The 22,703-nt window shown below is 38.3% G+C and overlaps 2 protein-coding genes across 12 annotated transcripts in view; one reads left to right on the top strand and one right to left on the bottom strand.

The window, feature by feature from the left end:
• The window catches only part of PRMT7 (protein arginine methyltransferase 7), a 22,443-nt gene extending 5,724 nt beyond the window's left edge, over positions 1-16,719 (bottom strand). For 2 of the 10 annotated variants that reach the window (XM_075161048.1, XM_075161058.1), the window contains exons 1-14: positions 15,813-16,651; positions 14,923-14,989; positions 13,454-13,603; positions 11,904-12,012; positions 11,452-11,564; positions 9,999-10,240; positions 9,679-9,856; positions 8,400-8,527; positions 7,452-7,593; positions 6,874-6,957; positions 5,589-5,636; positions 3,735-3,824; positions 2,906-3,067; positions 409-483 (exon numbers count right to left, since the gene is read on the bottom strand). In XM_075161048.1, the coding sequence (XP_075017149.1) occupies positions 409-483; positions 2,906-3,067; positions 3,735-3,824; positions 5,589-5,636; positions 6,874-6,957; positions 7,452-7,593; positions 8,400-8,527; positions 9,679-9,856; positions 9,999-10,240; positions 11,452-11,564; positions 11,904-12,012; positions 13,454-13,603; positions 14,923-14,989; positions 15,813-15,907 (1,683 nt within the window). In that variant the 5' untranslated portion in view covers positions 15,908-16,651. Of the gene's footprint in view, positions 1-408; positions 484-2,905; positions 3,068-3,734; positions 3,825-5,588; positions 5,637-6,873; positions 6,958-7,451; positions 7,594-8,399; positions 8,528-9,678; positions 9,857-9,998; positions 10,241-11,451; positions 11,565-11,903; positions 12,013-13,453; positions 13,604-14,922; positions 14,990-15,812 lie in introns of all 10 variants that reach the window. The other 8 variants (XM_075161050.1, XM_075161057.1, XM_075161049.1 and 5 more) reach the window with 8 other exon arrangements.
• Positions 16,712-22,703, top strand: SLC7A6OS (solute carrier family 7 member 6 opposite strand). 2 transcript variants are annotated; one of them, XM_075161059.1, is made up of 5 exons: positions 16,712-16,899; positions 17,833-18,210; positions 20,100-20,300; positions 21,116-21,245; positions 21,718-22,703. In XM_075161059.1, the coding sequence occupies exons 1-5, from the start codon at positions 16,741-16,743 to the stop codon at positions 21,837-21,839; spliced, it is 990 nt and encodes a 329-aa protein (XP_075017160.1). In that variant the 5' UTR covers positions 16,712-16,740; the 3' UTR covers positions 21,840-22,703. The 2 variants fall into 2 exon arrangements, with proteins under 2 accessions (XP_075017160.1, XP_075017161.1); XM_075161060.1 differs by having other exon boundaries at positions 16,741-16,899; positions 20,103-20,300.

Below are 22,703 nucleotides of genomic sequence, written 5' to 3'. Positions count from 1 at the left end.
CTATTTCTCGGAAGTCAAAAAGCCTTTTTCTCTTTCAAAAGTACCTGCAAGGGCAAGTAAAGGCAGCGGGATTCATCTATGAACAACTCCCAGATGATTTGATTTCAAGCTTAGAACAAAATTTTGAGAACGGTATTTTTCTTTTTGAATGAACAGAATTATTTTCAAAACAGTGCAAAGCACTGAAGAGCTTGGCAAATGAGAAGAAACATACAACCCCAAAACCCATTCCACAGAAGTTACCGTTTTGCAAGAACTAAATAGCCATCGTATTTACGAAAAACTAAAACAATGGTGTTCTGCCTAACATACAAGTTTTTCAACAGTCACTAAATACTTTTTTAAGCCAAAGTGAGTTTTGTTCTGTTTTGCTGAGACTTGTGCTGAAACTATTTTTAGTCTTCTTACTTTAATCATATCATCCATAGTCTGGACATCAAAACCTTCACAGGTGCCACATGGACTCCGGATTCTCCATAAGTCCTAAAAAAAGACAAGAGGATTTTGTTTGGGTTTATTAAAGGAAATAGGAAATAATTTTAGCTTTAGATTAGACATTTGATAACAAGTCAGATAAAGACTCTTTACTATCTATACATTCCTAACCATTAGAACTACTGCAAGAATCAGAAGATAGTGCATTCTGGGAAAATGTTTTCAAGTCAGTTAATTCTTTTGCCACTGTTTTCAATTTTCAACTCTAAAGAATAGCCACATTTCCTACCATCTCTATGCATAGTTTACTTTAGAGTAGGTATGGATTTGCCAAGATTAAACCCTTACAGGCCCCCCCATTTCCACCACCCAGCACAGGTAAGTGCTCCCACTTGCATCAAACATCTTACAGCCTATTGGATTACCATACTTCCCTTTAGCACTCTGAAGATTAGTAAAATCATTTTAGACACATCATACTACGCGCCTCTCCGACTTTAGCAATCCACTTGACAGACAATGATTCAGTTTGACTTTTGCCTTTTCTTCGACTGCGTTAACAGTCTCTTAATAGAACAAGAACATTCACTAGCTGTGAATATATACATTTTATTACCTGTTCATAGTTGCACTTAGCAACCTCAAATGTTCCTGCTTTACAAGATGGCAGCAGGACTACTATAAATTTAAATAAATGCTGTCATAATTTATGCCTGAATACAGCAGGAACTAGAGTGACTATAAAGAATCTCTGAATGACATACCTGATAGAACTATCAAATCAGATAGGTAGCATCCTGCTCCCTAAATGCAATTACAGACTAAACAAGCTTATAACTGAAGCAATTTCATGAGATTCTTTCTCCTAGATCCAGCTTTTGCTAATTGCTTAACTGTAATGACATATCCCTATTTTGACAAAACAGAACAGCCTACAAAACCAGTTCTGCAGAATACCTTACAACACTATGTCTGTTCCTTCTGTCTAACCAAGAATTGGTAAATGCAGAGGTTTTTTGAAAAAAATCAAAACAACACCACAGACTCTAGTCTTTGAGTCTAGATTCACCAATGCACAAAGAGGAAAAGGTAAAATTAAAGCAATAGCTTTTGGAATAGTTTAATGGAACGAAATGCAAGTTAAACGTTCTACCAAAATAGCTATGTGGAATCATCTCTGAACGCAACCCTGTACATAAAAGTGTAAAACTGAGGTTCAGGTGACATGAATGTTACTCTACATTCTGCTGCCAGATTGCTGAATGATCTTAAGTCATCACTCTGCCTGCTTCAGTTTCCTCATCCAGAACAAGAAATGAATAATGCTTACTTATTAAAAAATGCTTTGAGTTCTAGGGAAGTAAATCCTCGAGATAAGAGAACATGGAATTAAAATTAACTGCTTATTTCAATCTCATTACTGTTGATTAGTTTTAAACATCTGCTTCCTATTACAAGATTCAGATTTACATTATTTACTCAGTATATGTTTAAATTCTCTACATTTCTGCAGAAAACTGAAGGGTATGTAAAAACATGCAGCATAGCTGATTAGTCCCAGAAGGAAAAAGAACATACATATTTTCACATGGACAAATCAAAGGTGGAAGTAAGAGAACAAGGTTAAAGAGCATTCAAATAAGGAAACTGTTAAGGGAGAGAAGGTTCAGACACAAAACTACACACCTGGTGAACCAGCCAGAGGGAAGAAAAGAGAGAAAAGACCTGGCATTTTTAACAGATAAACTGAAGGTTATGTTTATGTGAAAATTCATTAGATTATAGGCTTTTTTTAAATTTATAGATATATATATTCTAGTTACACAATTTCAGACTAAAAAGTTCCCTCACTTAAGCTACTGGGGAAAAACTTTGCATATTAATTATGAAAGTACTTATTTAATTTCCATTGTCATTGTAGGTAAACTCTTCACAATCTTTACTGACCAAGTCCTTAGTAACTGCAAAAAGTTTATACCTTTGTACAGTTTCTGAAAGATGACTTTTCAAAGTATTTTTAAGATGTGACCCCTATTATGCTCAAATTTAGAACTGTGCACAGCCTCAAGTGATTAAAAAAAAAGAACATGCAATTATGAATCCTGCCTCTTATATTCATAAAGCATCATTTTAAAAACTGGTATTTTGCAGAATATCTAATTTTATAAATAACCACAATTCTCCCATGCTTCCGCGATCTCTCTCTAATCTAAAGAAATATTTTAAAACATTCAGCCCTTTCATTTAAAATGGTAAAATTACTCGAGTTAATTTTCTGACAAGAGATAGCTGAAATAGCAAAACTCATCTTCAAGATGTCAAATATTCTTTTCTCAGGTGGTAAGTGCAAAACATAATGAAGTGGACAGTATTAAGATGAGAGAAACTTGTCGTTAAAAAATCCTGGAAGAGTACTCAATTTTAAGTGGATTTATGTAAATATCAAATGGATAGTTCTAAGCAATCTCACCTGAAACTCCACAATCATCATGTGCAAAGAAGCAGACTGAGGTAGGACAGTGACACTGCTGGTAAGGTGACTGGTCACAGCTGTCCTAGCATACCAGAAATACAGGTTATGCCACGGCAACAAACTTGTAGTAAAAAACGGCTCTCCCACAAGAACAGAAATCTTGGCAAAGAAAGGAGGGGATAAAAAGCATTATAATAAAGAACAACAACTCAATAACACAGATTGTTTATATCTTAAACAGTTGACAATGCAATATAGCAAGTGAAGTCATCTAGATAAAAACTTCTACTGCTCCATAAGGATTTAATTACTACATAATGCATATACTGCATAGCAGACATGTTTTTGTGATTTTAGTTAGCAAATTTTAAAATTAATTCTCATGCAACAAAGTTTGAGAGAAAATATTGCAGTTTTAGGTTGGAAGGCTTTGTAATGAGTCATAGAATTTTGAAATTTTTAATTTAAGGATGTTAGTACTTCCAAATAGACTGCAATCTTCTGAGTGGCTTGAGAAAGAAGAGCTACAGCCTAGTAGCACATATGCAGTTAAACCAGTTTAACTGCCTTAACAACTGGCGTAGATTATGCAGCAAGGGAAAGTCATACCCGTTCAAAAACAAAGCAAAAATCCTCCCAAAGTCTTTAGTCTCATTTAGTTTTAGTGGGACAAGGTCTGAACCATCTACTCATTCCATTTTCTATGAACTGGGATATAATGGGATTCATTGTGGTTACAGTAGCACAGTAGGAAAAGCAAGATTCATTTTCACCTTGTGCTCCCCACCACCCCATTGAAATTCAGTATTTGACAACTGTAACATACCTTTTTATCTTCCAAATGAGAAGATGTCAGCAACTCAGGACGTGCTTCTATTATTTTAATTTTATCCTCAAGATGATTTGCTTTAAAAAACTAAAAAACAAACAAACAAAAAAGTAGCATACTATTGTTGTCCTAAAAGCGGATTCGTGCCCGGCGTGCAAGTAACCAATTCCACACGCTCAGGAGAAATATTGTTTTATTCAGGCCTGGGTGCTCGGTGGACTTGCCACAAATCAAGCACACCTGGTCTAATCACCTTTCTGCTTATATCCATGCTTCTCATACATATTTTAAGTTTCTCTTTTACATATTCATTGAATTTCTGAGAACTAATTATAATATTACATCATCCTAGACACACGCGCATTAAAGTCTTTAGGGTCTTCTTAAGGGTCTCGAGTGGTCTCTGGTGGTAGGTAGGGTAGTAAACTCTTCATGAACCTGTTCCTTTCTTTCCTTATAAGGTCGAGGTTTGTCTCTGAGCCATATCTGGACCACGTTCATTTATGGTTCTTAACTTCAAGGTTAATCATTACTAAGGTCTAACAATGCTACACACCTGCAAACACAACACCTGCTAGTTACCTAACTCCTAAGCAACACGTCTTCATTGTTTAGAATTAAAGAAGCGAGCAGTATGGAATAAGAGGTACTGTAACAGACTGTACCTACTGCATCACTATCTTTATCAAAAGCTACAGTTGAGACTTAAACCCATAGCAAAACAATAATTTTATTAAAAATAAACAAAAAAGAAACCAATAGCCAAAAGAAATTTTTAAAAAACTGCCTACTATAACTCGTCAGGATGATACAAGTCTATTCTTGAAGGGTGCATGCACCTAGAGCTAACATGTCACACCTAGTGAACTAAAGCACATGCCCTACATATTCCTTCAATTAAGTATATAAAAAGGCAGATAACACAAAAGTTGCCTCACCTTCATTCATTTGTACTTTGAAGCATATGGGAAGGACAGTCAAGAAAGATAAAAATTACTTCAACTACGAATACACTGCATATTTGGCTTGTCTGAGACCAGGTTTGCATTCTAATTTGCCTACCGTTCATGTTTTTGTACTCCTAAGCCACAGGCTAAGATAGATCTCTTTCAAATACATAGTGCCAACTAAAACAGACACAGCCAAATGATGACTTCAGGAAGCTGCTTCCAGTCACTTCTTAGACATTAGCTGCCTCTCCTGAACAGCCTCCACACCACTGGCAGGGCCTTCTGTGCTCTACCCCAAGGAAGCAGCTGAAACATCGCTTGCAGTTAAGACCCACTGCCTACTGTCTCCTAAGAGTCAAACAGCAGAGCAGGCATTCCCAACTTGACTCAGCTGGACGACAGAACTGCTAGATGCCACTTTCCCAGTAAGACTGGTGCAAGCTGTGGGATGCTCTCATATTCCACTAACCCTCAGAAACATACAGCTTGGCTTTTATCACCAATGCAATGAGGGCAGCAGAGCAGCAGCTCAAGCAGACAGACCAACAGGCATATGCAAGGAGAGATCAAGCACTGGCAACCATAATTCCCTCTGCTCAGCTCAACTTCCCAGTGGCCTATTCAGCTTGTGGCTAAAGCTATGAGATTGGATGTATCTCCAATGGGATGTATTCCTCCAAGTATTTGCGTAAAGCTCTGTACAAATACCAGGAAAAAATAAGAACTCCTACCCCCCAACATATCCCACCTCTCACAGTCTTGTCAAACTGTGTGATCAAATACATTCATTAAACTGACTTAACCTCCAAGCAATTGATGCAAGGACAATCAAAGGCATCAGCTCTGGCCTTAGACATGCCAGGAGTTCATCTACTGCTTTAACAGAAAGCTGAATACTCACTTTTTCCATGACAGAACAGGACACAGCAGAGTTTTCTAATGTAAACACCTAAAGAAAATACACAACAGTTAGTCAAACTAGCTTTATGATTTTTAATTAAAAGAATATGTAAATGAACAATGAAGGAACTATTTTGATGCCCTAGTGAACATAGTTCGTAAGAACCATGCATCTATTCCACAGCCCACTGTCATGTACCTTTTTAACAACAACAAAAACACCCCCAATAACTACAGGCTAAATAATGCTGTTTTCACAGCCATACAAGAAAAAAACCAACAGAATGCAATTATTTATTTTCCATTTTTAAGATGCACATAGCATATTAACATTTGCTCTAGGCATATATTTACTCCTGAACAAATACAAGCATATTGCCAGTGTGCTGAATCAACCTCCAGTATTGCTTACTCCTTGTACCATGATCTGACTGTATCAGCTGGAAAGAGCTCAGATGTGCAATGCACATCTGCCCTTTGAAGTAAGAAAAAAATCAGGTTTTATTCAAAATCAGTGAATAGTTAGGCAATATGCTAATACAAGGCTAGGAAAATATTATGGAAATCTCTGTATGCCCTATTCATTTCCTCTCTCCTCAGTAATCATCTGTGACTAGCCGCTACTGAAGACAAAAATACAGGGGCCATGGATCACTGGTTTAACTCAGCAGGTTTATTTATTTCTATGAATTGCCTAGCATCTTCCTTGGGATTATATTACATTACACATTCCCAGATACTCAGTCCAACTATAATAGATTTTAGTTTGAAAAGTCCCATGAGAGAACACATCAAGTAAAGTATATACAGAAGCGAGACAGCCAGGCAGCTCTCAGCTCTCTTTACACACAGACTCAGTATTCTTACTGCTTCCTATCTTGCTCTTACAGACCTTCTGCTTTAGACTAGATAATACATGTAATTATGGAATTGCAAACATAAAAGAAAAAAAAAAATGCCAGACATTTAGGTCAGCAGAAAGAGTACTTCCAAAGGCACCAAGATACAAGATGGCAGACAGGAATCAGTGAGGAATGAGGAACACCACTTTCATTCAAGGCTACACATTGGTAAACATCAAAAGTGGTAATTATTATCTCCCTAGATTTCAGCTTGATCAGAGATGAATTTAACCTCCACTTCAACACAATAGGAGCCTCTTTCTCACTTGTCACTGAAGAGGCACTGGAAATAATTAAATAATCGGCTGGAAATGCTGAACTATATGAGAGAACTAAAAACACCAAGCTAAAACGCAAAGATCAGAAAAACAGAAAGTACTGTACCTGCTTTGCTCCAAGATAGTGAGCCAGCACAGGCAGCAGGCTCCCATCACTGATACAAAGGCAAACACTATCTGTTTTCAGAACCTACAGAAAATAAATAGTCCTTATTATTCCTATTCCAGATGAAAAAGTTTTCAAATTCTGGACATTTTGGTGGCCTTTTTTCCCACTTTATACACTTCCATATCAAATAAGGACTGGGAGATACAGTGATTAATATAACCACTTAAAGCAGAACAGAATAGTGTAAGAAACGTTCATGTAATCCCCTTGTTTGAGGTCAGAAAAAGTTTGCACAAAAATGTATTGGGTGTCTTTATTCAACTACCAATACTCCTCCTAACAAATACACAGAGCTGCTACAAATTCCAGTGCAAAAATGGCTGCTTACAATTTAAAAAAATTAATACCGAAGTTTTCATGACAAAATACGACTTACATCTGCTGAGGTAAATAAAATATACTTTGTGAGCAAAGTCCTTTAACAGGGGAGAAACAAATTCCATAAATAATTACTGCAAATAAAACAATACATCTAATCACAGAAGCCAAAAAACTTACAGGCAACATGCACTCACTTTCGTCAAAGACTTGATGTATTGGCGTGTTCGGTTCTGATCATTCAATTCCCCAAAGCGTGGTCTATTCCAAAGAAGATGAGCCTGACATCTACAAACAGGACTCTCAACACGAACATCTGCTTTATTCTCCTCTTCTCCTCTGGAAAAAAATGTCAATGAAGTATTAACTACAGCATCAGTAACATGTTTTCGCAAACAGATACAGTTATGCATTTTAGCTAGTATGCACATTAATGCATATGGCTCCACTGTTACTTGTTCAAATTTACTAGTTCTCCAGGGACGTTTTTGAAGCTTGGCATTTCCAAATGAAAAGAAGAGAAAGGGCCAATTTTCACCTTTTTTAAAAGCCAAAACCAAGAACCCCCCAACCTTTCCCACTAACTGTAATGGTTAGGTATTTTAGGCTTTGATCTTTTAGAAAAGACTTGCTCGTTTGGATTCCTATCTGAAAAAGGCACATAAAATTCAGACAATAACTTTTAAAGCTGGCACTGATTTTTAAAAATGTTAGCTGCTATTGTCATCACAACCAACATGATTAAGCTCCTTTTAATATGAGCAAAAGGCATTAATCTCAAAAAGACAGTGCTGACTAGGAAAATAGAAAATGGAGACAGAATGGCAATTATTTCACTCCTTTATCTATATGCCAGCTCAGCTGAGCTATATTTTAGGATTTCCAGGAATCAAGCATGAATGTTTTTTGTTTCTCTGTCACAGAATGCCACCAAATATAAGGCAGGAGCCTGCAGTCCAAACCTCAACTGTGTTTTTATGCATAACGTGTTTTTTTCACCTGTGCATTGCACATGAAGTGGCTTTTAATAATTTTCTGGTCTTTAGGTTCTTATCTTGCTCTTCTACAAATTAGCTGCTCTAAGAGCAGCAAATACTCAAGCTTGGAGTAAAATACCACCCTTTTTCATACACATGTATTGTTACCTGGCTTTCTGCAGCTTATACCACACAGAGTACTCATCACGACAGGCAGTCAGGTGCAGCTTCTCACCCTGGAGAACTGGCTCCTCATTTGGAAGAAAATACACACACTGCATCCAGTGATCTCTCCACTGAAAAGGGTTGATAAACAAAATCTTAGGAAGTAACTCATAAATAGTAAATGGAAAGTAAACAAATAGCAGGAAATCAATTAGTAAGAATGGGAACAACTTTGAAGCACTGATGTACAACTAGTTGAAAGAATCTTGTTCACGTTAGCAAGGCTGCATAAAGACTAATACCGTATATTGAATAAACGTACTTTATACACATTTCTTACAACAGAATAAGCCTGAGACCACTGGCTTGCTGACTAGCTAAGCTTGTATTTTAATCAAATGAAAAACAAATCCAAAATACACTTTGTTTCACCTCTATAGTTCACTTATGTTAGAAACCTGTATTGAATTGCTGACAGTGACCAGTGTTTGGAGCCTCATGCATCAAATGAGGTCACTTAGCATCACTGATATGACAGCACAACTATTTTGTGTTTCAAAATGCTATTTTCTGCATTACAAATATTCCAAGCTGATCAGTCATTCTAAGCTGACCGAATACCCTGAAGCTTGAAAGTTTCAAATTCTATTCTCAAACACAAGTGCAAACAATTGTTTTGTAGCTTCCTTTTGACCAAGTTCATGCTACTATTAAATATATTCATACAAAACTACAAGAATCCGATTTAACAGTGATCTCCTGTTCCTCTAATTATCCAGTATCAACCCAGCATTTTCTCACACCAGCCTTTTTTATGGGAGTATAAATATATTACCATAAACTTAACACTTATTCGGAAATTTAATAGAAGAACTACATGGAAACAAACCACAGACTAATATTTTGACCAGGGATAGAGACTAGTTAAGGAAAAATATATGGAAATATTTGGTTTACTTCTTGAAAGTAAAAGAAATAAAAGAAATAAAAGAAATAAATAAAATAAATAAATAAAAGAAAAATACCTGGAAGACTGCTTCAGTTTTTAAGCTTTACATTAAAGCTTACATTTAAGTTTTACATTAAAGAAAACCTAAACCAGGTACATATTACAGTTAACATTTCTATGATTTGCTTATTTAGCATCTTCCAATACACAAAACATTAGCAAAATTCCTATACAGTTTAAGGGACAGCTGCTTAAAACACCCAGTATGGCCCTTCACTCAAAATAATTACTGATAGTCATCTGATGACAGTATCTGAAGGCTCGGTATTTTACCTGGAAAGCAGAAGTGGATTTTACCCAGTATGGAGCCATTGTGCAATTTATCATCCCAGAGGGGTCCATGTCAATATCCCACCAGGAAAGTACGATTTGTGCCTTGCCAGATTTTACAGGCTCCAGCTGCACTCTATAGTAGGTAGAAGCACTCCTTACTGGCTTACTGAAATCCACACTGCAGAGAAGCATGAAATTGTAAAAAAAAAAAATTCAGCATTCTTCAGAAATTCTCACTAGCTTCCTAAGCTGAACACACAGCTTAATATAAAAGGCGTAACAGGAAAATTTTGTTTTGAACAAAACAATGCCTACCTTACCTGAACATTGTCACCACATCACTAAGGATAGTGAAATCACTTGAAGACATCTGGTTCAGTTGAATATCGCAAACAGAAGGAACACCTGGACAGTTTTCCATTTCTGAAGGGGAGACAATAATTTTTTCACCATCCTCTGCTTCGACATGAACAGGAAATAGTTTGTTCCAGGACCACATTCTTTTGGATTCCACTAATTGGACATACACTGTTGCTCTGTGAGGCACTGCCTCACATCCTTCCTGAGTGTTCAAAACAAAGGGTAAACGCATTCAACAAGTTTGACTTATTAACATGCATGAGAATTAAATCAATTGAAATGTGAACCAATTTAAAGAAAAGTTGGACTGGGAGCTTTGAAATCTTAAACACAAATTATTTCAGAGACTTTGTAACATCAGAGCACTTTCTCTTTGTTTCTCTATCTGTGAAATACAATACACATATCTATCCTGTTCAGTGTAGTTCAGCAAGGCCAGATTACTTTATCAACCATGCAACATTGTCAGTTTACTAGCCTCAATTAAACTTGCATTTCCATTCTCATTCAGAAACAAGAGATCTATCTTGAGTTTCTCAAGGAAGATAACTACTAAGCTATCAACATTAAAACAGAGTTTGTGATTGTAATGAGTAAGTAAGAAAAACAATGGCTCAAATATTTATGCAATGACAACTTTATGTACATGTTTAAAGAGTAGAAAACATATAAGTTGTTCTAAAAAAACCAGTGTGAACTAAGAGCTAACTGTGAAGTCCAAGAACAATGCTTTTACAAAAAAGACTAATTACAATTTAGAGTTATATATGGAAAGCAGTAAAACGTTATGGAGTGCTATTGTCTTTATATGTAAAACTGGTGAAATGAAACCTAGAAACCTAAAGTTTTGCAATCCACATTTTAATTAAAGGAAAAAATTAGAAAGGGTAAAAGAGAAAACCCTAAAATTATACCTAGAAATTATATGTCAAAGAAACTGGATATTAATTTGATTACAGTGTTCAAAGTATTTCCACAGGCAAAAAGCATGTGGAGTAGCAAGAGCTTCTTAGGGAAAAAAAAACCTGAACCAATGCCTGTGAGTGAAGCCCATCAAATTTAGGAGGAGAATTTCATTTTTTAAAACATCTTGGAACAAACTTCTAAGGAAAGCTCCAAATCAGAACTGGATGCCTTTCTGAAATACATTTGTTAGCCAGCAAGTTATTGGTTTTAACACAAACTAACTAAGTGCAATTTCAGAGTCTGTGATTTACAATATGAACTCCAATAGCTTTATTCTAGAAATGAATCTAGTAAATTATTCACTGAATAAGAAATTAGTACAGCTGATCGTGTATTTACGAAGGATACAGAAGCCTAAATCAAGCATAATCTCTATCCTACTCCAAAAAAGCCACAAGAGTTTCTCTAGGGATAAATGCGACATACTATCAATTTCTATTTTCTTACCTGTACAAGATATTTGTGTGCATGCTCATAGGTTGGTAAAGCTCCTTCTCCTATCAGCTCTGTATCAAACAATTCTGTTACCAGGATGTTTGCACGACATTGCATATCTCCATCTAAAAGACACAATTTAATATTGTAATATTAAGACTTCATGTAAGTCTTTCAAGAAGATGCTATCCTCAAAAAACAACTAATTAAAAAAAAACTTACTCCTGTTAGAGAATCTGCTGAAGACTGCAAATTATTTTCCTTTAGAAGTTTACTATGAAATACAAATGACTACTGAAATACTATTACAACACTTCCTTTTGAAGTAAATTTCCAGTGTTACTTTCTAGAGTAAAGGATTTGCTTGTTTTAATTAAAAACATATGGAAAATAGAAGTAAGACATATTCCTTCATGGTTTTGAGGTACTTGCCCATTTTTTTAACCTTAGCCTATTTTTCTCACCTGGGCCAACTGTGACTTCAGTGGAGTGCTTGTTGATTACCTTGATCTTGTCACGAAAACCATTCTTCTCCACTATCTTCACAGCAGCATTAGCCATGGGCTTGAAAACCTGTAAATAGCAAGAGTATAACAAACCGGTAAGCTAACATTAGCTTTCAAAAATGAAAGGACACCAACACAAAATGCAGTATGTTTAGTCCTGCAAAAATTTAACATCTTCTGTATCTTTTCCTATGTTTGAAGTTCATTACCATGAAACAACACAGCAAGCCTCACTTCAGAAGTTCATAGAGCTCCAATGTCACTGTTACAAAGTATCAGCTGTCTCCAAAAGCTACTCCAATTTAACTTAAGAAAGACAAGAATACACATTAAGAATACTTTAGCATTTATATTAAACAAACTTGTTTATTTTTAAAAATAAAGATATATATGCATCAAGAGAAGCCCCAAGTGACTTATATGTGCTTAGGACAGAAAATAAATAAATAAATAAATAAATCCAAAACAACCAGCACTGAAATGGTCACTGAAGTATGCCAAAAAATCTGCTTTTATTAACAGCATAACTGTGAAGAGAATTTTTGTTTCCTTCAGAACAAAGAGAATAGAGAGAGTACATAGCTTGAAAATAATAGAACGATGAAGAATGTGTTGAAAGGGCTTAACATCCATATCCAGTTTTTAAACTCAAAAATTTTAAATATTCTACTCAGCCACACAATCTGACTACTTAAGATAAGACATTTGTGGCCACTTTGGAAACCAGCACAACCCTCTCTGATTGCTTCCTGTGTCTACATGAAAGAGGACTGTCCCTGAAAAATGATCATAGGATAAAATCCTAGATTAAAAAAAATGCAGATTTTTACTTGGATAAAAATCACACAGCACTCTTTTAACTATGACCTACAGACAAGTGAATCTTCTCTTTGTTTCTTCAAATGCGTTAAAAAAAAGCTAAACTGGCCAAAATGTTACTGTTATTATCCTTAATATAAGTAATGGCTGCTAATGACCATCAGGATGCTTCTTAACTGCCAATAAAAAAGGAGCTGCTCTATCTAACGACGAAGAGATGGCAAAATCAGTTTATGAGACAGCCTCTTTATGACTATGTGGTCCATGTTATGATTAAGTGGTCGGAGAACCTATCTCCAAGAGTTGAAACTTATGAAGATCAGCAATATGGTTAGAGAATATGCATATTTTTCAAAAACTTTGTTAAAGTTTTCCATATCACACTTGAGTTTTGATAAGAAGTAGAGAAGACAGAATACTACAAAACTTGACTTAGTAATTTTAATCTGTACATTTACAGAAACTGTCCCAAAAATGAAAAATGTACTATACCTTTTCAATTATATTCTTGTAAGACCTAAGTATTTTTGACACATAAAAGTATCAAGCTTGCACTTCAGAAGCCACAATACAAAACAGCAAATGCATCCACTCCACTGATCATGCAGACAGAACAACTGCTCTGAAGCTCTAAAAAGAGGCTATGAACAGGCATGCAGAAGTATGTGCAAGCCGTAACAAATGCTTACCTCGACTGCATAGCAGAAATCTGCACCTGCTGAAGCTGCCATCATAGACAGGAGTCCTGTGCCAGTCCCTATGTCTAGAACAATCGCCTTCTCACCTCTTTCTTTCACTCTGCTCACTGCAGCACGAATACCTTGGTAATATTTCACATTCTGTGGAGAAGGAAAAAAAAGATCAGCAACTTTCTATCCATTTATACTTTTAATTTTTGTGCGGAAATCTTACATTCTCCGACTATGAGTTTATAATTAAAAAAGGCCTACAGACATTCTTTATGCTATACAGTCACACCAAAGCCATTCTCAGCACAAGTAAGTGGTTTTGGAGGGATCAGTCCATTTAAAGTACATCAATTTTTTAATTGCAATATTCACATCGTCATTGATCAGTCAGCTATTTATAGCGCATGCATAATTTACAAATGCAATATATTTTCTGGAGCAAATAATAATAAGATCCATGTGAGATACTACTGTTTTTCTGATTACGTTTCCCCTGCAGCACCACTCAAATAGTCATAAACTGCCTATGACAGCACAAGAACTAAAGTATCTTGGATTCAGATTCCTCTCTACATCTACTGAAAAACATTCATACATGAGAAGCAACATGTGTAAATAATGGCTTTTGGTTATCTGCTGTTAAGTGGGGTTACAAGCATACCAGCATTAACAATAGGAAAAAACCCAAATGCTGTCATCGGCCAGCTACGGTATACATATTGAAATATGTGCTTATATTTACTCCATAACAGCCTATTGTAAGACATTCCTTTCCAAAGAATACGCTATCTTTGGACACTACAAATTTGGAAAGTCTGCTGGATCCCTTCCCGAACAATTCTAGTTAACACTTTTGATATATAATTCCAGTAGAGTTGTTGTAATTACTTAGACAAAACTTACTGTCTTTACATGGCTTATTAAATGCCTGATCCCACCAGCATGTTTCAATTCAATATGAATTCAAGACTTATATTGTAGGCACCATAGAAGTCTTTAAAAAGGTTATTGATGAAATGGCTGACTAAATGGCTAGAGTAGAAAGAACATTTAAACCATTCACTCCAAACTTTATCATGCCTGTAGGTATGGTATCTCAATTTTCTTTTCAATCCTAAGCAGTAAGTAAGAGCTAAAAATACCACAAAAGAATAAAGATAGACTTTACTTACATTCCTATAAAAACTAAGAAGCCTAGATTCACATTTACAGCCTTTGAAATTTCATCTAATGAGCTCTCTCTGTCAAAAATGTCAAACATAGAAGAGCAACATCAGCTACTGAATGTAAATATCATGTTCTGCAGTAAACAACAGAACACTAGAGTCAGACGTAAGAAGGCATCTGTTGATCTAAGAGCAGGTCTGGTATCTTAAAGGGTACAAATTTGATCATTTCATCTTTCAGAGAAACCTGTGTAATCATGCGGTGACAGCTATTCAAGAGAAACGAAATAGGTATTTTCTCACCATTGAAAAGTTTTTTGCTTCTCTACTTACTCTGTCTTTATCATGAAGCATATCTGCGTAGCGTGACCTACAACAAAAAAAATTCCAGTCAAAATACTACATACCACGAAGTGCAACAAAACTGCTAGATCTTATACAGCCTCCTTGTTTTCTCTTACTAAGGCAACTGGTCCCCATGGCCCATAAATGCAGAGATAACTGACACGTTCTTTGAGGATCCGAACTGTTTCCCAAATCTAAGGAATAATGTCATTTCAGTCATCTGGTCATCAGCATATAAATGAAGTAATTAACTGCTGGCATATATCCTCTCTACAGCAATGGACCCAATACACAGACCTACGGACAAACAGCTGTGAAATAATAGCTGGGACAGACGGAAGTTCATACAGAGCAATACATAGCAATGAAAGACAGCTTACTAATGGTGATTTAAATTTCTTTGGTCCCCATTTCTTCATGGGTCGCACTACTTAAAAATACCCCAAAATCTAATCTTCCCAACTTCTCTGGCTGTTACATTAAGCTCTTAAAAAGTTACTACAGGAACAGACAACTGGCAATTATTTATTGCAGTGGGGATTTAAAAGAAATTTAGTCAATGTATTTTGCCACAACTCAGTCACTGTCAGCATTAAGATAAGCACCCCAGAAAATCTTTAAAAAAAATTTAGACGGAAACTACTTGGAGACTACTTTACGAAATTCTACATTTACCGTTCTGCCCTGTACAACACAGGGCACTATAACATTTAGACTGTCCTACAGTCTGTTCATCTCATGCCTTTGGAACTTCTGCAGAGATAAACCAAAAATTGTCATAAAAACAAGTTGGGTTTGCTCTTTTTTGTTAGCTTTAGTGGAACAAGCAGCTTTTTTTTCCAGCATACCTTGCGATTTCCTGATGGTAGTCATAGTTCTCATCCTCTTCTAACCACTCCATTGCACCAGTGGTTGGATTAGCTCTTCCACAAAAAGTCTTCATGATCAATCTCAATTTGTGTTATTTATGTATTATGTGCAGTTTGCTGCTTTGGCTTCAGTATAATACTCAAAATACTAGCTGTGAAAAAAAAAAAAAACCACAAAACTTCCAGTGAAAACAACAGACATCACTTTAGGTCTGGGTACATATACTTTCCCTATTACACCTGCCTTGGTCAGAAGCACTGGTGACTGCCTTGCACTTTTTCTGTAAGGATGTTTTAAGCTCAAATCTGTCACCCAGCTCTGCTAGTGAACTTGGCCCGAAAAAAAAAAATCACCAGTAAGTTCTCAAGGAAAAACACTTCCCCCCGAGGCGAAGCACGCCGGGCGGGAGAGGCCGACCACCCTCTCTGGGGGGTCCCCACACCCTATCTGAGGAGGGACCTGCAAACTCTGGGCAGCGGCAGAGCCGAGGGGACCGGCGGCCGCAAGACCCGCCCCGGCTGTTACCCCGGGCCGCGTGGGGAGGCCGAGGCCGGAGCAGCGGCAGCGCTGCCGGGGGCGGGCGCCACCTGTGGGACAGGCCCGGCCGCCAGCAGAGCCCGGACCTCCCCCCACCTCGGGAGGGAGCTGCGACGGGAGACGGCGAGAACGTTCTTCGCTATCCCCTGCCCGAAACCAGCCCAGCGGCCCCGAGAAGCCGCGGCCTCATCTCTCCCTCAGGGCCCGAGCCGGCGCGGCGGCATCTCCACACCCCCCAACATGGCCGCCGCCGCCACCTACCCCTCAGGCCGCCCCACACCTGCCCGGCGTGCACCGCGCGGCGGGGGAGGCTCCGGGGGTCGAGCCGCCGGCCGTGCCCGCCCCTTCCCGTCGTGCCGCGCGGGCGCCATGGAGGGGACGGCGGTGCTGCGGGTCAAGCGGAAGCGCGGCGGGACGGAGCCGGCCGAGGCGCTGCTCCTCGCCTGCAAGCGGCTGCGCACGGAGCGCGGCGGCGCCCAGCCGGTGGAGACGAGCCTCTTCAAGCTGGTGGCGACCGTGTCCTCCAAGGTACCGCGGCCCTGCCGCCGCTGCTGCCGCCGCCCCGCGCCGGTGTAGGCCGGGGCCGCGCCTCAGGCGGGCGGGGGCGGTTTGATGCAGCCGGGGCGTTTCGTGGTACTCCCGAAGCGGCCTGTGAAAGCAGCTTTCTCCGGGTTTACAGCGCTGCTCCGCGCGGGTCTTTCAGGATCCCGTGTGGACGTCAAGGTCTTGCTGGTAGCCTGGAGTCGCGTCTCGATGCGAGATGTCGGCCTGTCGTGACAAACACGGGTACGGCGGCCTTCTCTTCGCTGCTGTCCGGCTGGGTGCGCAGCAGACACCTGCGTGCAAAGCAGGCTGTTAGTTAAGGTTGTTAGTTAGGGAACGTAGCGCAGAGTCACCACCGTGAAAAGCTGTGTTCAGCACTGACTTTCCTATACTTACAGACTGTTCTTCACTTACAGACTACAGAATAGTCAATAAGTGAAGCCTGAATTTCTGCTGTTTGAGGTGCTGAAGCTCAGCCCTACAAGGTTAACAACTTTCATCCACTGTACAGCCTTTTATATTGAATAAAACTGGTCTTTCTTGGGAACTGGTCTTTATAGGAGACTGTAAAGTATATTGTGCCTTAAATTTAGGACCATCACAGTCTTCCAAAGGCATGTGTTTTTGTCTGGAGGGTTATTCTGTACCACAAAGTATAGTGTTTAAAAATCAAATGGAAACAGTTTTACAATTTACAAATATCTTATACTTCTTTTCCCATATCAAGAGAATATCATGATAGTTATGTTGCTTAAAGCAGTAGTAGAAATTACTTGAATGTTGTTAGGAACATTGGTATTGTGGTCCTCAAATAGGAAGCACCAGTAATAGTAGTTACTAATCACTTTCAGGAAGGAATAGGACTTACAGTGTTGGTGGTGTCATTACATTCCTCCTTCGTTTTGTTCCTCTACCCAGCATGAGCCGGTTCAGAAATATGTTCAAGAAGTGATCACTCGAGACAAAGCAGCTCAAAGTCTGCGACCCTCTTTAGGAAGCACTCAGCGAATCATTCAGGAACTCCGTTCTTCCAAGCAAGTGAAAAGGAAGGAAAACCGTTACCGTGTAATAGCCAGCCATCGACCTAACTGTACTGAAACAGTTGCACCTGTCATAAATGGCGAGGCATCGATTGATGGTGACAGATCAGACTCTGAAGCAACGGAAGATGCTTCGCAAAAGGAGAGCGGTGCTGTTGATAAGAGTTTGGACTGCTGTGGGAAATTCCAGTTGTTTGATATTGAACATGAAGAGGAGGTGGTGGGAGACTCCAGTGTAACTGCTGCAAACCCACAGGTCAGCAAACGAACTTAGTGTACGTGAAGTACTTTGATATCACTGTTGACTGGTACATGTGGGCAAACTGACTGCTGTGGAAGTTTTTTTGCATTGTAAGTATTCCACTATTTAATAGGAGCTTTATCTAGATATTTGCAAGTTGGAATATTGTATAGGGAGTAACTTTCATGAGGATCCTTAAGTGCACTAATTTGTTGAGACAGACAGCCGTGTGGAGTTGGCTGCTACAGGAAGGGCTTGGACCACTCTGTTTTTTCTGTACCCTGTTCTGATGTATAAATTCTCACATTCATCTGTCAGGTGGATCTTTGAGGTTTTTGATTAACAACTTCTCTACCTAGAAAAGAAAAAATCTAATTCAATGTCTTCTCATCCACCCAGATGCCTAGGAATGTCACTTGTAGGCAAGATTCACTAAAGGAGAGGATACTTTTGAGCCTCCCCTTCTCAGAATTCCAATATATGGTTTTATTGTATATTTTGTTTTTAGCAGAACTCTAGGTGTCTGACAGGCTGCTTAAGCCCCTACATCCTGTTTTCATTGATACTATGAGTTAAGTTTATGTTTTCAGTTCAGTTTATGTTATCAATATCTAGAATGGTTTTAAGTACGAAGCAGCTCTGCCTTCTGTGTAGGGTTGCCCTGCATACAGAGTGTTATGAAGATTTTGTATTGAAGAGACTCGTAACCGTACGGAAAAGAAGGTGAGAGGGCTGTGTATGCATTCTTTAGTAATTCCTTCACTGTACGTAAGTACACATGGATGCATTACTTATGCAGCCCATCACAGCTCTGAGGGGAAGTTAAATGCTTAATGTTAAAGAAGATACTCGGGTGAGGAAGAGCCCTACCAGCTGTCATCCTTCAGCATTTCTTATGGGTTATTTCAGGGCTTTACCATCAAACTTTAGTATGAACTCTCACTTTCTCTTAAGCAAGTAGTTCAGACAGACATTTGAGATCGGTTAGTTAACTGTTAATCTATCACTCTGCTGATCAGAAAAACAGAAATGAAACTGAGGTAGCATCAGAGTTTTCCTCTTACTCTTTTAGAGCTAGCAAGTGTTGAAAGCAAGAAGTAAGCTTTTTCATTCTGTTAAGTATTTAGAAGTGAATGAAAGGCTGGTCTGTAGCTTTTCCTCAGAAAAGTACTTAAGTAGTTCAGGAGACACCACTGTGAATTGGAAAAGATGTTCTGAAAAGCTCTAGCAGAGAAAAATTGGCAGCAAAAACCTGCCTGTGTAGACCTTCAAGTGCAGGTCACTAAAGCAAATACATTGCAAATAATTTATTAGGAAGGAGAAAGCATGAAGAAGTTTGCGTTAATGTTGAAGTGAGGAAATAAGGGAAATAAAAAGCCTGTCTGTAGGGCCTATCAGCCTTTTCCTGTTAATCCTGTCACATTTTCATTGTTTCTTCTGTACATTTTGTATACTATAATCTGCTTGCATGCTATCAGTGCTACTGTATGCACATCTTCCCTGCAGTGTTGCAAGTGTCATGCTCTACAAAGCTTAGGCTGTCTTAAAACTTGTCTTTTCAACCAACATGTCGTTGGAAACAGATGGACAGTTCTAAGGGATTAGTCATATCCCCTTCAATAGTTTCTGATGAACTCGTCCCAGTTGTTTTCTCCTATTATCTGAAACAAGGTATGGCTGGCTGTACTAAGTTAATTGGAAAGTTCTTTGGTGTCTTTCTGTTCTAAGTTGCTAATGTTCCAAATATCAGTGTTCCAGTGGGAAAGTGTTTCGGTCTAAGATTTCAGAATGTCATCCTTAGCTGTTGGCTTCTGTCTACAAAGAAAACCGTTGGCTGTAACTAAGACTTTTGTGCACGTGGCTTCAGTAGAAATATGCACTTTTTATTTTTTATTTTTTCTCAGCGGAAGACTGATCCAGATGTGATTCTTTGCAATGCAGTAGAGATGATCCGTGAGCGTTTAAATGTTTCTGAAGATGGTAAAAAAGAACACCATGAGAAAGAAGATGAGTATGTTTATGACATCTACTATATGGAAACATCAGCCCCTGGTTGGATCCAAAATATCCTTTCTGTACAGCCCTATAGAGAAGAGTATGAACTGGTAAGGATGTGGGAAAACAGATCTTTCTTAAATAGAAAAGTCACAAATAAACATGCTTAATGTCCCATCATTAAAAGTTGCCATGCCAAGAAAGGTCCTTTGAGATTCTACACGTATGCTCAGTGACTTCTGTGTTAGTCTTTTTGTAACTGCCAGTCCTGTGTTCCTCCACGTTACTATTGATTCAAGCAAATTGTGATATGACAATGAAGACTGAAGGGATAATGCTCATGTACTCAGAAGAATTTGTCTGGCTTCAAATTGCCAAATAAATTTGGGCACACAAATGTAAACTTACGTAGTTCATGTCTCATTTGTGACGAGGAGGCAGCGATTAAGATATAGTTGTAAATACGATTGGGTAAAAAAAGGAGCAGGGGACACACACAACTTTTTCAATATTTAAGGACTTGACTTTAATCTTAATATGAGATATTTTCTTTTAATAGAATTGTCCTTCAGTGACTGTGGAGTTGGGAAGTTAAATGTAAGCTTTAGTCCTTCATTGTATAGATACTGTGATCAATAGACTTGCATATCAGGAACCTGATTTAAATGCTGAACTGGAACATTTAAATGCATGACTTAACTGTTACTGTTCATCTAAAGCAGATTGCTATGCTATGGTGAATATACCGACAACACAATTTTTTCTACACTGTGCTTTGTGCAACTGTTGAATAACTTATGCTTGCAGTAAATAAGTGTCTCTTGGCTCTTTATGATCTGTATAGTATTGCATAGGTGGATGAAAAAATGCTTAATGCCGAGTGTCTATATTTATAGTGAATGTTATCTTTTGTGTTGACATGCAGGTAGATGATGATCATGTTCCCGGGGAAATATATGAAGACGAAGATGATGAAAATGATGAAAATAACTGGCGTAATGATTATCCTGATGAAGATGAATTCTTACCTGAGGAAGATGGTGATGGAGAAAAAGGTATGCCTGTCATAAATATTGTTTGCTTTCATGCTGTGCACATATAAATTCCATCCATTTTTACATGCTGTCTTTCTAAAAAAGCAACTAACTGAGCACTGCTGGGGTGGTGTTCTGCTCTTATAATGGGTTAAATCTTAGAGAAGGATCATCTTTCTTGGAACTACAGGGGATCTTACTGTTTTTGCAAAGTCAAAATAAAGAACTTCATTTCAGGTTGCTGCACTTGCACAGGATTACTTGTTTTGAGAAGGAATAGATGACTTGGTTCCACGTGCTTGTGAAACACTGCCTCTGCTTTCTTAACGCCCCATCCCAGTGCACTCCAAGCACAATTCAAACCTCACCTAATACAGAAGTTGTTCAGACTTCATACTTGTTAGTTACTCAAGAAGCTTAAAATAGTTTGATTAACCTAACTGTTTAACTAAAAAGAACGGATAATCTAAAAGTGTTGATGCTCTTTCTTTAGAGTCTGAAGAGAGCTTCAGTGATGAGGACCAATGCTACAGGAGAAGAACATGGAACAAATACCGACAGGAGGTTCTACAGGAATTTGGATATGATGAGATCCAGGATTTGGATTCTGACTAACAGCCCTTTTTTGAAGATGAAATGCATACTGAAGATGAAATTCTGCTGTTGCAGTAGAACTGGAAGTCCAGACAGTTGCTGATGGCTATTTGTAAGAATGTTGAACTAAAAAACAAACAAACAAACAAACAAAAATGTGGAAGACCACTTTCTGGTAAAAGTTGTGCTCATTGGGACAGTAGGAAACCAATCTTTACATGGATGTGCTTTAAGCTAAATTTTTGCCAGTCTGGTCTTTTGGAACTGTTGGTGACTGGCATGGTTCACCCTAATGCTTACTGACTAGGCTTGAGTATTAGATACTAGATTGGGTTCCAGTAAATGCTAAAACCTTTTACTATCGATCTGAGCTGTTACTGAGCAGCCAGCTTCAGCTAGTAGATATTAAACAGATGGGTGTGAATATGCGACTTGACAATACAAATTTTCGTTCCAAGCAAAAGATGCTATATGCTTTAAGATAATTTTTCTGCCCATCTGTGATGGTGAGGTTCTGAAGGAACTTTTTGGGTTTTTTTAAAGCTGCATGCCCAAGCATTTTTATCTGTACCGACAGTACCTCCACATTATATATGGAGGTACGGTTGGCAGCAGCCCTTCTAGTCATGACTAATGTGTCGGGTTTCACAAGAAGATCCATGTGTCTGCTGTGATGGCAAGTGAAAGTCCTGGAAAAAGGCACGCTATGCTAGTGCTTTCTACTGTATTTGTTCCTGAGTTTCAAATTACCTTCTTTACAAGTGCTTGAGCACGTGAAATGCCTTGACCTGTCCATTTTATTGCTGGATCTCTCTCCAGTAATTTTACTATTGGAGTAGAACAATGTATGTGCATTTAAATTGTGAATAAATAATTTTTGACTGA

Source organism: Calonectris borealis, chromosome 12 (genome assembly GCF_964195595.1).
Source record: "Calonectris borealis chromosome 12, bCalBor7.hap1.2, whole genome shotgun sequence".
In the NCBI taxonomy this organism is placed as follows: Eukaryota; Metazoa; Chordata; class Aves; order Procellariiformes; family Procellariidae; genus Calonectris; species Calonectris borealis.
Note: the sequence above shows the minus strand (reverse complement) of the source record. Positions and strands in the feature narration are given on the sequence as shown.

Bases quoted from the DNA above. Each gene is read 5' to 3' on its own strand.
- SLC7A6OS (XM_075161059.1), top strand. From the start codon at position 16,741: ATGGAGGGGACGGCGGTGCTGCGGGTCAAGCGGAAGCGCGGCGGGACG. The intron at 16,900-17,832 runs GTACCGCGGCCC...TCCTCTACCCAG, and splicing joins TGGCGACCGTGTCCTCCAAG to CATGAGCCGGTTCAGAAATA. The intron at 21,246-21,717 runs GTATGCCTGTCA...CTCTTTCTTTAG, and splicing joins AGATGGTGATGGAGAAAAAG to AGTCTGAAGAGAGCTTCAGT.